Below are 12,078 nucleotides of genomic sequence, written 5' to 3'. Positions count from 1 at the left end.
AGGTGACAGTAAAGCAATGTACTCTAATCTGTGACACAACCTGGCACACAATAAATCACAAGAGTGCAGGTCTTACCCAACGACTGAGACACAGATTCAGTGCAGAAGTTACGATGGACCCTCCCCAAACTTCTCCCTCTTTTTAACTTGTTCTTATACTTTCTTTACATTTAGGTGCAGCTTCAGTAATTCGAGTCACATATCTTAGTGATGGTCATACCTTGGGAGTGGATATGTCAGGACAGTACCTGAAATAACCCTGGCATGGGGACATGAGTTACTCCTAGAGGGATTTTGCCATGGTTTGCTGATTCAACAGACATCATCCTTAGCTCCCTCAGTTTTCAGATGCTGTGCAGCTGATCAGCTAGAAAGAACTTTTAAACTTTACCTTTTAAATTTAAAAATAGTTTTTAAAATTCCTTACTTGGCAAGGGTTTAAGCAGCGACACAGGGGCTTCACTCCACTCTCCCCCTACCCTCCCTTGGACTGTGTTGTGGGAGGTCAGAAATTCTGTGATCCATCCAGAGAGTAGCAAATGTATTTTTCCCTGTAACCTCCATACACTGTTATCATCCTATGTATCCACACCCCACTTCACTCATCCTTCACTGAACACCTTAGCCCAATGAACAGATTGGTCATCGCAAGTGATTAAAAAAAAAAAAAAAAAAAAAGAGAAACAGATTTATTATTTTCAGGTTGGTTTGGTTTGTTGTTTTTTTGTTTTTTGTTTTTTTTTACACCTGCCAGGTTGCACAAGACTCTGAACACAACAGTCACCAAATGTACAATAAACATACACAGTTAAATAATAGATGGGGCCTGAGCAGTCCAAGACGTGCAAGATCAGGGTGCGCAGGCTGGGGTTGTTTTCTTTTTCCTCCAGGAAAATACAGAATCTGACCCAGAACGCCTCCAAGGGACAGCATCTCCAAACAAAACACAGACCTTCCAGGCAACTAAGAGGACTCTGGATTTACACTTCTGTGGGATACAACTTAGAGAGATCTTTGGGTTGCTCTGGTTTACAAACAATAATAATACATCCTATATCTTCTGCGCTGCAGAAATGGAGAAAAAAATTCCCTGCAACCTTTGCCATCTGTGCAATCACTGTAGTTCCTTATTTTGGGAGGAAAATCTGTGGTACTTCCATTTCCAGGCATGCTTCTTTCACAGGCAATTCATTCAACTTGTGACACTAGCAATTACTTCACCTGGAATCAGGCCAATAGCCCGAGGGTGCTGCTGCAGGGCAGAGAAACTTTGATGAGGGAGATCTGAGTTCAAAAAGGTTGTTTTAAAATGGTTTTCTGTTTGAAATAGTTTTCAGTTTTAAATAACTGGTACAACTGTCCTCATTTATGGACTGTTCCAACAAAGCTGAATAGAGCAAAGTAGTTTTTAAACCCCACATCTGCAGTATCAATAATGGGAACATATTTGATGTTCATCTATTGTCAAACTTTTAAGACTCTCAAAATTGCTCCTGCAATCCTCCAGTATTCCAGCATTCCCAGTCTCCCATTTCCAAGTCTGCTATTTTCCTACTACTTGTAGCATTTCTGGCTTGTTATTAAATTAGCAGCAGCCTGAAAAAAGCCAAGACAAAATTCTCCCTACTCTCTTCCCACGCAAACAACATTGCAAGGCCCAAAACTGCAATTCCAAAATCCTCAGCAACATGAATTCAAGTTACTGGGCATTGTGATTGTTTCTCCACACTGCCACAGTGGCTGGGCTGCCAAATCTACAGAATTTAAGGTCAGTCATCACTGCACTTGACCAAATGAGAGCTCTGGTCCACATTAATTCTACCCAGCTCATTAGTGCCCCAGTATGGTGGTACAGCAAGAGAAGAGAAATCCCAGGAACAAAAGTAATCCACATTTTGGCAAGTCACTTCAGCGTTACCTCAGAACACTTCCCAGCTGGCCAGCATTGGCCAACTGATTTATCTCAGTACTATTTCCATGCCACATTAACAGATACGTTAGTTACCGAAGCCATACCTGCTACAAGGCTTTGCTCACAAGGAAGCAGATTTGCTTTTCTGCAGCTTAAGTGTGGAGTTCCCTCATGTCAAAGAGCTTTAACTCCATAAAACCTGATACCACAACATGTAGTGCTTACTGACATGGGTAATCCATACCCGAATCCATGGGAATAGCTATGGAAGAGTCCCCCACATTCACACTCGGTGCAGTACAAGAGAAAACAAATCAAAAAAATTTAAGTTCTTCTGTCTCAAGGACCTCTATGACACAGCACCCTTCTCTGTGTTTGTTTTATAAATAAATGTATCCTGATATGCACAGATGTTCTGGGATGAGTTTTCCAGCAATGAATGGAAATTCAGACATACACAGTATATCCCATCAGGAGTCAATGGAGTTCTAGTCATGTTTTTGCAACCACCAGAATGCCTTAAACAACCAAGACAACCTGTGAAGGAGAACTACGTAAGGAAAAACATTACATGGCCTTAAAATATAAACCTTCTCTTTCCCTTTCTCCTGGTCCCTAAATGCAACATGAATTCTGTACATAGACCAGCTCCATCACATCTGGCAACCCTCATGGATGGGCTTTCCATGTCCCATAAATAGTGGTCCACTAGCACATTTCTTTTATGTTTCCTGAGTCCAGAGCTGGTTGTTTTCTGGAACTGTCCAAGGGAATTACAGTACATTGTTAACAGGTTATTTGGAAAAAAATAATCAAAGAAACCAACTCTCCATCCAGTCTTGAAAAGGAAAAGTATGTTTGCTTAGAGGTGACCACACAGATAATGACCCTGTCCCTTCAGAGGAGTGCTCTGTATCCTCATTTTCTCCTGCACAACTATCTTAGATCACAGCAGAAGTTGCTCTGTCAGTTTAGTTGAGCTGTTGGTTTTTTTTGTTTACAGGCAAAAAAGCAATTTTCCCTGCAAACACTGGAGGGAAAAGAAGCAACAGTGGCTCTGTACTACACTTAGGTGCTCCTAGGACTTCAATCAGTTTGTTCCAAACAACATGGGCTTAAGACTGTGCTTTTCCTGCTTTCTGAAACAGGGCAGGGCAGGCAGCATGTAAACTGTTCTGGAGGGCTGGAAAAATAATAATTTAATGGACTGCTTCGGCACATCTTCACAGCTTCATTGTTCAATCCATCCCCATAAGGGGACACCACGAACCACCACTTGGCTGCTGCTGCTCCTTTCTGCAGGCAGTCTGCTCATATCATCCCTTCACCTTGGCTGCTAGAAGCCACAGGAAACAGTTCTGCCATATTCTAACAACTTACATGATGTTCTCCTGCTTAATGGCTCCTGTTAAAAATATACATATGACAATCTGCCAGGAAGCCTTCAATTAGGCAGGCTTTTTCCCATACAGCTGAAATAATATTGTTTGCTGGACACACTTCCAAAAAGGAAAAATAAGGGTCAGCAGACATGCTAAAAATAAAGTCCGGGGCCAGCAGAGGTTTCACTTCTCTTGTCCTTTTTCTTAAAAGCTGCATAAAAAGCATCCCAGAAGGATTTTGAGGGTATTTCATGGTCACTGTGAATTAAACCCTCTTAAAGCATTAACAAGAGCTCCGAGATTTTAGTGGAAGGTAAGTGAGCATATACATTAAAACATATAGAGCCCCAGGGTACCCCCACATCTGGGCTGTCAGGGAGGTGACAAGGACAAGCAAATGGCTCTTTCACTCATGCTCTGCTGAGAAAGTCCTGGGTTTGGAGATGTGCACTTCACTCCCGCCACTCCCGTTGGTGGTGGTCGTGATGATGTACTGGGTGGTTTGCTGCTGGTTGCTTGTCTGGGATTCCAAGGGATCTGTGTGGGCTGTGGGCTGGGAAACCTCATTGGAGAGTGAAGAGTTTTGTTTACCATCCAGATCAGGCTGACCTTCAGATATCACGTAGTGAGTCTGCATGGGGAATATAGAAAATAATTAATAAACACTGTATCTTTTGTAACTTCTTTAACAGTCTGCTGCCAGACATTTTGGTTGAACAAGGAGCTTTTAAATAAGCTCTATTTCATTTAAATGTATTTGAGAGCAACATAATGCCTGTCTTTTGATTCAAAGAACATTGGACCTACTTGGCTTTTGGTTAATTTACAAATGGTTAAACTCATTACACAATTAGACCATCACAACAGACTAAAACAGCAATTTTCAATTGCACTATTCTGAAAAGTTTTTTACTGTATTCCATATGTTCTAGCAAAAGTTCCACTCCAAGTGACCAAGATCAACACAAGCCAATGACCTGTCTTCTTATGCTGGATTGCTTACAAGGAATAGCAGGAACTTTTCTTATTTTCTAATCTTATAGATAACAGAAAGCTACTGAAATGTTTCCAGAAGCTGTTCTGAAATTTGGTTTAATGGATACAGCTCAATCATAAATATTTTTATGACTAAGCAGTACCACTGAATAATTTTGTTCTGCAAATGTGATTAAGTGAAGATTTTAAATTGAAAGGAGTCATACATACAAGAGCCAGACAGCATGAGCTTTGTAAATGGTTACAATGCAAACTATACTGTGCAGTCTGTACCTCTTTAGGTACCTCCACTCTTTGCCCCAATCATGACTTTGGCATTCTTTAAACCTTTAAGCTGAAGAGCTGTATACCTGATAACACTCTGAATGTGTTAGGCCATGATGGTTTTCCTTACCTGAGTAACTGCTTTTACTTGCCCTGTGTTGACAGTAGTGACCGGGGTACCCACAGCAGTCTCTGTGATCACGTACTGCCCTTGGGGGATGGCCATCATCTGAATCTCTGATGCTAAAAAGTTGCAAATTGGATAATCAAGACCTTCAGTCAAACTCAAAGACAACCTTCAAAGATCATGTCTTATATCAGAAAGATTTAAAGCCTGAAACAGTGGGTATTGAGTAGAATTCAGGTGAGATAAGGCCTTGTAGAACTCTACAGGCCTCAGCAGAATTATGCCAGTTAACACCAGATAGATATTTGGAAATTCATGCAGAAAAACACATCCTGTTCTCACTCAAATCATCACAGAATTACCAGCCAGAACAACATGGGCATGAGAAATCATGTCACGCTCCTTTTCCACACATTTCTTTCAAGCATGCATCCAAATTTGAACAAGTAGGTATCCAACACATTGATTCTTGCTGTATGCAAGTTCCTTGGAATAAAGGAGCCCAGAGTGCCTGCCCAAACTATGTACTGGATCAGTATGGATGATAGTGGAAGAGCTGGTATAACCATTTACATTTATCTGAAGCTTTATCTTCTTGATATCTATGAATATTAATCGCAAAGCTGAATGAACTCTGAAAACACTGTCCCATTTGGTAGCTGGAGACATGGGGCACTTGTTAGAGACACACTTGCCAGACAAGTAGTTAGAGCTACTGCTGACACTTACAGTAGCTCCGAAATGAGTTCCAGTTGCTGGGGAGATATGTGTGCTGGACTGAGGAGCCTTGCTGCTGCTGGAGGGCTTGGTTTGGTGTCGATGTAGTTGTCTGCATCTGTGAGGGGCTGAGCTCCTGCTGAGGTTGTTGCGAGGAGGGACTCAAAGGCTGACCCCCAGCCTACAGGAAAAAAAAAGTGCAAGTGTTCTTGGTGTAGTAAGGATTGCACAGCTCTATGCTGTCACAAACACAGCCTTCTCATTTAGGGAAAACACAGGCTGAGTTCCAGAGCATATCAAGCACAAGAACTAAACTCTCCTCCAACTTGCTTCATTCTAGGTAAATAAGCTCAGACCAGGAAACTAAAATAGTGATATTGTTGCTTGTCAAAGAGAGTCTATGGCAAAGACCTGAGATTAGAGGCTAAATTCTACCCAAGAGCATGAAGAGTTGCACTTAAAATATTTGAGGAATGCCAGTTTCCATTTACATCTTCCAACTGACAAACCTCATTTAGCTGCAAATATGTCTCTTTCCAATCATTTCTCTCTCCTTTGTACATACTGTTGAAGGGAAAAAACACCCCACACCAAAAAACCCATACAACAAACACCCAAACAAACCCACAACAAAACACCCCCATAAATCTTGAGACATCTGGGCACTGCTTCATCTCAATGTGAGAGTAATTTCATGTGTGGTCCTTTAAATGACAAAAAAAACCACTATCCCCTGCATCAGCACATGCAATATGCAGCTGAGCAGGCTGGTAGGGAAAGCATTTTCTAATGAGAAGAGGGAAATACCTGTGATGATGACTGAGTTGCTGGTGATGGCTCTGTCACCTGGATGTGCTGCACCTGGATGGCATGTTGGGTGTATGTCTGAGGGTCATGGAGCTGCCCAACATCCACTGTGGAGTGCTGGGACTGGTGAGGTGAGGTAGCCTGAGGAAAAAATTAAGCAGAGTTCTTTACCTCAAATTCTTTACAAAAGTAGCCATATAAACCTCTTCTGGGATACAAGGTCTGGAATAATGAAGTAGGAGCCTTAGTGGAGCACACCTGTTGAGCCTTGTTGAGTTTCTTTGCACCCCGGGAGATAAGGTACATTTAACAGATGTAATGGCACAGAGATGGCTCTATCTCAGTGATACCAATGGAAAGGACTTGCCTAACATCATTCAAGCTGTTTGTGGCAGTGGCTGGACTAAACCAAAGGGTTCAAAAGCCAGGATTAGCGTTAACCCCTTCTGTGTAAGCATCTTTCTGTACAACATATACATACTCAAGATCTGCATATCCAATTCTATAGCTTGACACAGCTCTGCATCAAGACAAGCGCTCAGAGGTTTTTAAAGGTTTTTCTGAACAACACGCACTAATGATACCAATTGCAGTAATTGAATTACAAGTCTTGGATATTCATAAAATTAAGATCTTGTTAATATTACCTGCAGGAATCAGTATTCATGCTCTTGTATTGTTACAACAGCCACAGTCACTATCAACTGGGGCCATTGTTTAGGCCTTTATTAGCCAAATTCATAATCTGATTTGATAACATGGAATTTCAGATTAAAATATAAACACATGGTAGTTTCAGTTTCTGTTGTAGTGTGTTCTTATACTTTGTAATGGTTTTGTTTTTGTATGCCCTTATTTTTCCCAGATGGTTTACACCCCTGATTGTACCCCTTCCTCCCTTTATCAGTGTAGTCCCTCTCCTTTGTTGAGATCATCCCCAAATCCCTGCCCTGGGTCTCTGTCAATCACTCAGCATCCCATCCTTTCTATCTAGAACTTTTAGTCCAAGTCATCGAGTGATTAGTCAGAGGTTAGGGGTCAGACCCCAAGTGCTACCCCATACACTACCCCAAATATCCATTCCCTAAGTGTTCATCCCTGAGGTTTCTTTATTGGTCAGCAAAATTATCTACTTTTTGGTTCACACCTCCCTTTAAAATGTAATCTTGGCTCCTCTCCCAGGTGCTCTGAGCAGGAGGCCCCCTGAGGTGTGGGAGCTCCCAGGAGCTCAGAATAAAACCTTGGATTAACCCCCCTGTTAAGAGTTGGCCCTTTCATCCTCTACCAATGTCTCTAGCATCTCCTCTGCTGCAAAGGCGACGAGCCTGGCTGCCTTGGGAACCCTCAGGGCACGAGAGAGTGTCCCCCACTGTCGGGGCTGTCCCCCCGCTGTCAACCGTGTCAGGGCTGGCCAGGGTTCCTGGGGGGCTCCCAGACAGACGGAGACAAGCTTACTCCAGTGGGTAACAGATTTCTTACAGCTGCCTGAGATCTTCCTCAGACCTGTTACTCTAGTTACACTCTGGTTTCATTTTTAGGAGGTTGTTGAGCATCAAGAGAATGAATATGCTAATAGATGCTATGAAGGGAACAAGCAATCACTCTTGTACTCCCAAATTTTGGCTCTGACTCACTGAGGACAAGGAAGTACAAATCAGTCTTGAAGTGCAGAAAATGGGTCACCTACTGACCCACCTTTCCAATAGCTAGGAAACATTACTAAAGCAGACTTGAACAAAGCTGCCCAGATGGGTAGAACTAAGTCTGGACTGTGTTGATGTGTCTCCAGCAAGCTGACCAAGGCTGGCAGGACTATTTATGCCTGGTACAAGTGCTTATGAAGGGAAACCTATGCCTTATCAGTTGATCTATCTGTAAAAAGTAGCTACAGCCCTTTTTGTAACTACTCCTTACCACACTTCTGTGTGATAGAGCCCCAAGAACACACAGGCTTGGAAGGGAAGAGATCAAAAGCACAGCAAGATCCCCACCAGGTTACTCACCTGGGCCACTTGAACAACTTGCAGCTGTATGTGCTGAGGCTGCTGCAAGCCAGTTGTGGATTGAGACACAGGGATGTACTGGATGCGCTGGTAATCTCCCTGGGGAGTCCGGTAATCTGTAGTCAGGGTCTGGGATATCTCTGTCATTGCTTGGGTCAGTAAATCTGTTGTCTGAGCAGGGAGAGAGTGATACAGATCATCATCATACTGATGTACTTCTTCAGCACTGTAGTTCCAGTTCTTTTATCTACACTTACAGTGGATCTGGTCATTTTTTCACAAGAGCTTAATGTGTCCAGAGATTGGGGTCATAAGTAGTCACCAGGGATCATCAACTAGAATTGCTGTCTTCTGTCTAAATCCTAGCCAGGACCAGTAGTGGCTAACTTAACACAGAATAATAAAAATAATTACTTTCATCTTGTGACATACCAGTATTCTGTTAAACAATGGAAGTCCTGTATTTGTGAAGAGCTGACTTAAGTTCCAAGACTTCCTCCCGTGTCAGAGTCACACTGTATTTCTAATGTGTAAAGACACTTAGCTTATAACTTAATCAGGTTTATGAAGCCAACAGCATCCTGATTAAACCTCTCAATTTTCAAGCAAAACAGTCTTTTATCTAATTAGTCTTTAGATAAGAAGTTTTGAACTGTGATCAATAAGACTTTTAAAACTACATAGTATCCCACAACATTGAAGGACACATTTTCTAGTCTCAGCTTTCATTTCAGTGGCAGCTAATGTATTAACAGTAGAGAGATCAGCCACTGGAGATTCATTTTGCTCAGTGCTGTGCTGTCCAAAGGATTACAAAAATATCTGACTCCCTGAACACAGTTTGATCCAGTCCCCAGTCACTGTTAAACTTGTCCTTTTGATGCCAGGAACTGCATCTCTCACTTCAGGAGAAAATTCCCAGTGAAAATCCATGAGACGTGTATCCCTGAGCTCATAATGTGGAGTCAGTAGATCTGAATATAAGAAGAAAATGGATCTGGGGATAAAAGACCAATCCTTAAAGCTCCAGAACAAAATGAACAGCTCCTGACACTGCAAAACTGGACCACACAGGCTTAAAACCAGAAGTGATCTCAAATAATGTCCTAATACAGGTTTTAAAGTGATGTCTGTCAAATAAACCAGGGTTACTAATACCAGAAGGCTCCTGTTCTGTGTGTCTCCCTGCACTGCCCTTGTGTGCCTCCAGTCCTTACCACAACAGTTTCTCCAGTTGTGCTGTCAGTGGTGAGAACAGCTGGCGTGGAACTGATGACAGCCGTTGCCAGTGGCGCATGGATCGTGTTTGGGAGCTGAGCAAACTCTGGGTGCTTCTTGCGGATGTGCTGCACCATCTTTGTCTGCAGAGAGAAGCAAAGGAGTGTTGGAAGGACAGTCAGCAACTCTGCTCAGGGCCATGTGAAATCCCAGCCTGGCCAAACACAGCTTTTAGGTTTCCCTCAGTAAAACAGCCTCAAGATTCACACTATGAGATCCTCTGGTCAACAAAGTTGAAAACAAGGATCACAAACCTGCTACTTGATTAGAACTGACACTGAAGTCTTGTCCTCAACAGCTTTTTACCCCAATATCACCAAATGTTTTATGACTTTCTCCAAAGGTCATCTTTTCTGTGTTTTGTTTCCCTGCTCGTCTCTCCTGTAACTACCAGACAGCAGTTTTCAAGCCCTTCTATTCATGATCATGCTCTGGTAACTTTTCAACACAAACCCTCTATTCATGGAATCTTTTGGCACTAAAACAACCAGACTGTGCCTGCACTGTCAGCACACAGCACAAAACCAGCATTCTGACTGAGATGAAGAGAGCTCTGCTTCTGTACAGACAGGTGACAGAGACCATGGTGAAACAGCATCCCCAGGGAGAGGCTGTCTGAGGCAGGAACTTCCCATACCTTACTGCTGTATTGCTTGGAACAGTGAGGGCAGCACACTGGAGGGGTGGCAATGGTGCCTGTCAGCTGTGTGTGGGTGCTTAGCATAGGATCCGGCTCTCCCGGTCCTGCAGGACGCAGTTTCCGGATGCTTGGAGGTAGCTCAGCACCAGGATGGTTTTTCAGTATGTGTGCTTTGCGTTTGCTGGCACTCTTGTACACCTGAAGGGCAAGGATTTGGAATTAAAATGGTGCAACCCTGGTGTCTGTACAGGAAACAGCTACCAGTTATCTTGATCTGGAAGGTCTGCATGTTGCTTTAGAGAATACATTTAGTTAAATCCCCCAAACAATTACAACAAAAGGCATGAGCATACATGCCTTCATCAGTGTTTCATCACCCTGTAAAAGCAACTGACTCCTTGTGTAGCAGAGAAACCTTTTGAGAACATATTTTACGCCACAACCAAACACCGAAACAGGACAAGGAGGTAAGAGGAAAATTCTTCGTGCCATATTTGAAGATCAAATGCCCAATGTTAATTTGTTATGATGGTTGATATCTCTACTTGACACAAAGCATCAAACTGTTTTAGTTTGGTGATCAACACAGCTTTTAGTTCTTTTTAGGCACATCAACAAACAAATACTATCTAATAATTTAAACTATTTTTTCTCCCCTTAAACAAAAGGAAAAGAGGCATCACAGAAAGACGTACTGAGGATAATGACAGTCAAAATACACTCCCTGGTAAATATAGGCCCCCAGGCATAAAAGGCAAAGGAGAATAAGAGGAAGAACCCAAAGGCACCGCAGAAGCAGCTTCAGGCTCCACTGACCTAGTAAGCAGCTTACAATAAAAGGTGTTAAAGACTAACTTTTAGAAGTGATGCAGCAAGAAAAAGTACTTACTGGCCAGAAATTATGCACAGACAGCATACTTAGTCCTGTGTTAACACAAGACTAAGGGTCAGTGACTGTCTGCTGGATAACAGTATTCAAGTTTTCCAATGCCAAACACAGCAGAAAGGGGAAAACTACAGCTTTCAATTAGCCTTGGCCTAAGTGCATTTTGTCTTCTTTTTTTTTTTTTGACAGTACTGCAGGAGTGTTGCTGGCAAGCACCTCAGAAAAGCTACAAATCCCTCCAGAGATTTCTATGCAGAGACAAATTGGTTGCATCCAGGACTGGGACTGAGCTATCCTCTGAGGGGTGACTTCCCACACACCTTATCGCAGTATTGACAGAAGTAATCTCTGTTGGGTTTTATGATGGGCAACGTGAGCTCTGGCACCTCTTCTATTTTCATGTCTGGATGTCTCTTTGATAAATGATTCACCTTAGGAGAAACAGAGGACAAGAACACATTACAGCTGGAAGCCAAATGATTGGTGCTTCTTCCAGTCGGGGTAACAGCCAAACCAAAACTGAATGATGCAAGCCAGCATCACTAGAAGCATTTGCTGATGCAAGGGTTATTGTGCACTCATATTTAACTGCTGAAGGTAAATGCGGTCTTGCTAGGTCTCATTTACAGTTTCTTTAACCAAAATTAGATTGAAAGGGGTGAAATAGTTTGCCAGAACTGTCTTGTAGCTGGTATCTGAGAGTGAGGTCATGTGAAGGGCCTCTGCCCAGATCAGAACCCCCATGAAACCTAAGTAAACAATCTCTTGCTGCACAACAGCCTTTACCCAGAGGCAGTGACATGACATGGCCAGAAGAGGCCCTCGAGAAGGGGGTGAAACAAAAAAAGAGGAAAGACCGCCAGGAAAACAGAGGCACTAAGGCTGAACAAGGCAGTATTTTCATCTCATGTCCTGTTAAATACAGTACACATCAGTCAGCATCACTTAGTGCTGAAATATGGTACTGACAATCAGATGCACAGTGCAGGCAGTAAACGAGCAAATTTGCTGAAGAAGTAAAACACACAGATTTAAAAAAAGATGTATCACCTCAACTCAGCTACAA

At 42.6% G+C, this 12,078-nt stretch overlaps 1 protein-coding gene across 12 annotated transcripts in view; it reads right to left on the bottom strand.

Moving 5' to 3' along the window:
- Nucleotides 1-674: 674 nt before the first annotated feature.
- Nucleotides 675-12,078, bottom strand: part of PRDM10 (PR/SET domain 10) — a 45,121-nt gene continuing 33,717 nt past the window's right edge. For all 12 annotated transcript variants that reach the window (XM_039722053.1, XM_039722052.1, XM_039722054.1 and 9 more), the window contains 8 exons: nucleotides 11,333-11,443; nucleotides 10,124-10,324; nucleotides 9,426-9,569; nucleotides 8,209-8,379; nucleotides 6,206-6,346; nucleotides 5,411-5,579; nucleotides 4,685-4,797; nucleotides 675-3,925 (listed from right to left, as the gene is read on the bottom strand). In XM_039722053.1, coding sequence (XP_039577987.1) covers nucleotides 3,701-3,925; nucleotides 4,685-4,797; nucleotides 5,411-5,579; nucleotides 6,206-6,346; nucleotides 8,209-8,379; nucleotides 9,426-9,569; nucleotides 10,124-10,324; nucleotides 11,333-11,443 — 1,275 coding nt within the window. In that variant the 3' untranslated portion in view covers nucleotides 675-3,700. The remainder of the gene's footprint in view (nucleotides 3,926-4,684; nucleotides 4,798-5,410; nucleotides 5,580-6,205; nucleotides 6,347-8,208; nucleotides 8,380-9,425; nucleotides 9,570-10,123; nucleotides 10,325-11,332; nucleotides 11,444-12,078) is intronic.

This window comes from Passer montanus, unplaced genomic scaffold (assembly GCF_014805655.1).
Source record: "Passer montanus isolate IOZ18808 unplaced genomic scaffold, ASM1480565v1 scaffold47, whole genome shotgun sequence".
NCBI lineage: Eukaryota > Metazoa > Chordata > Aves > Passeriformes > Passeridae > Passer > Passer montanus.
The sequence above is the reverse complement of the archived record's forward strand: the minus strand, read 5'-3'. Positions and strand labels throughout refer to the sequence as shown.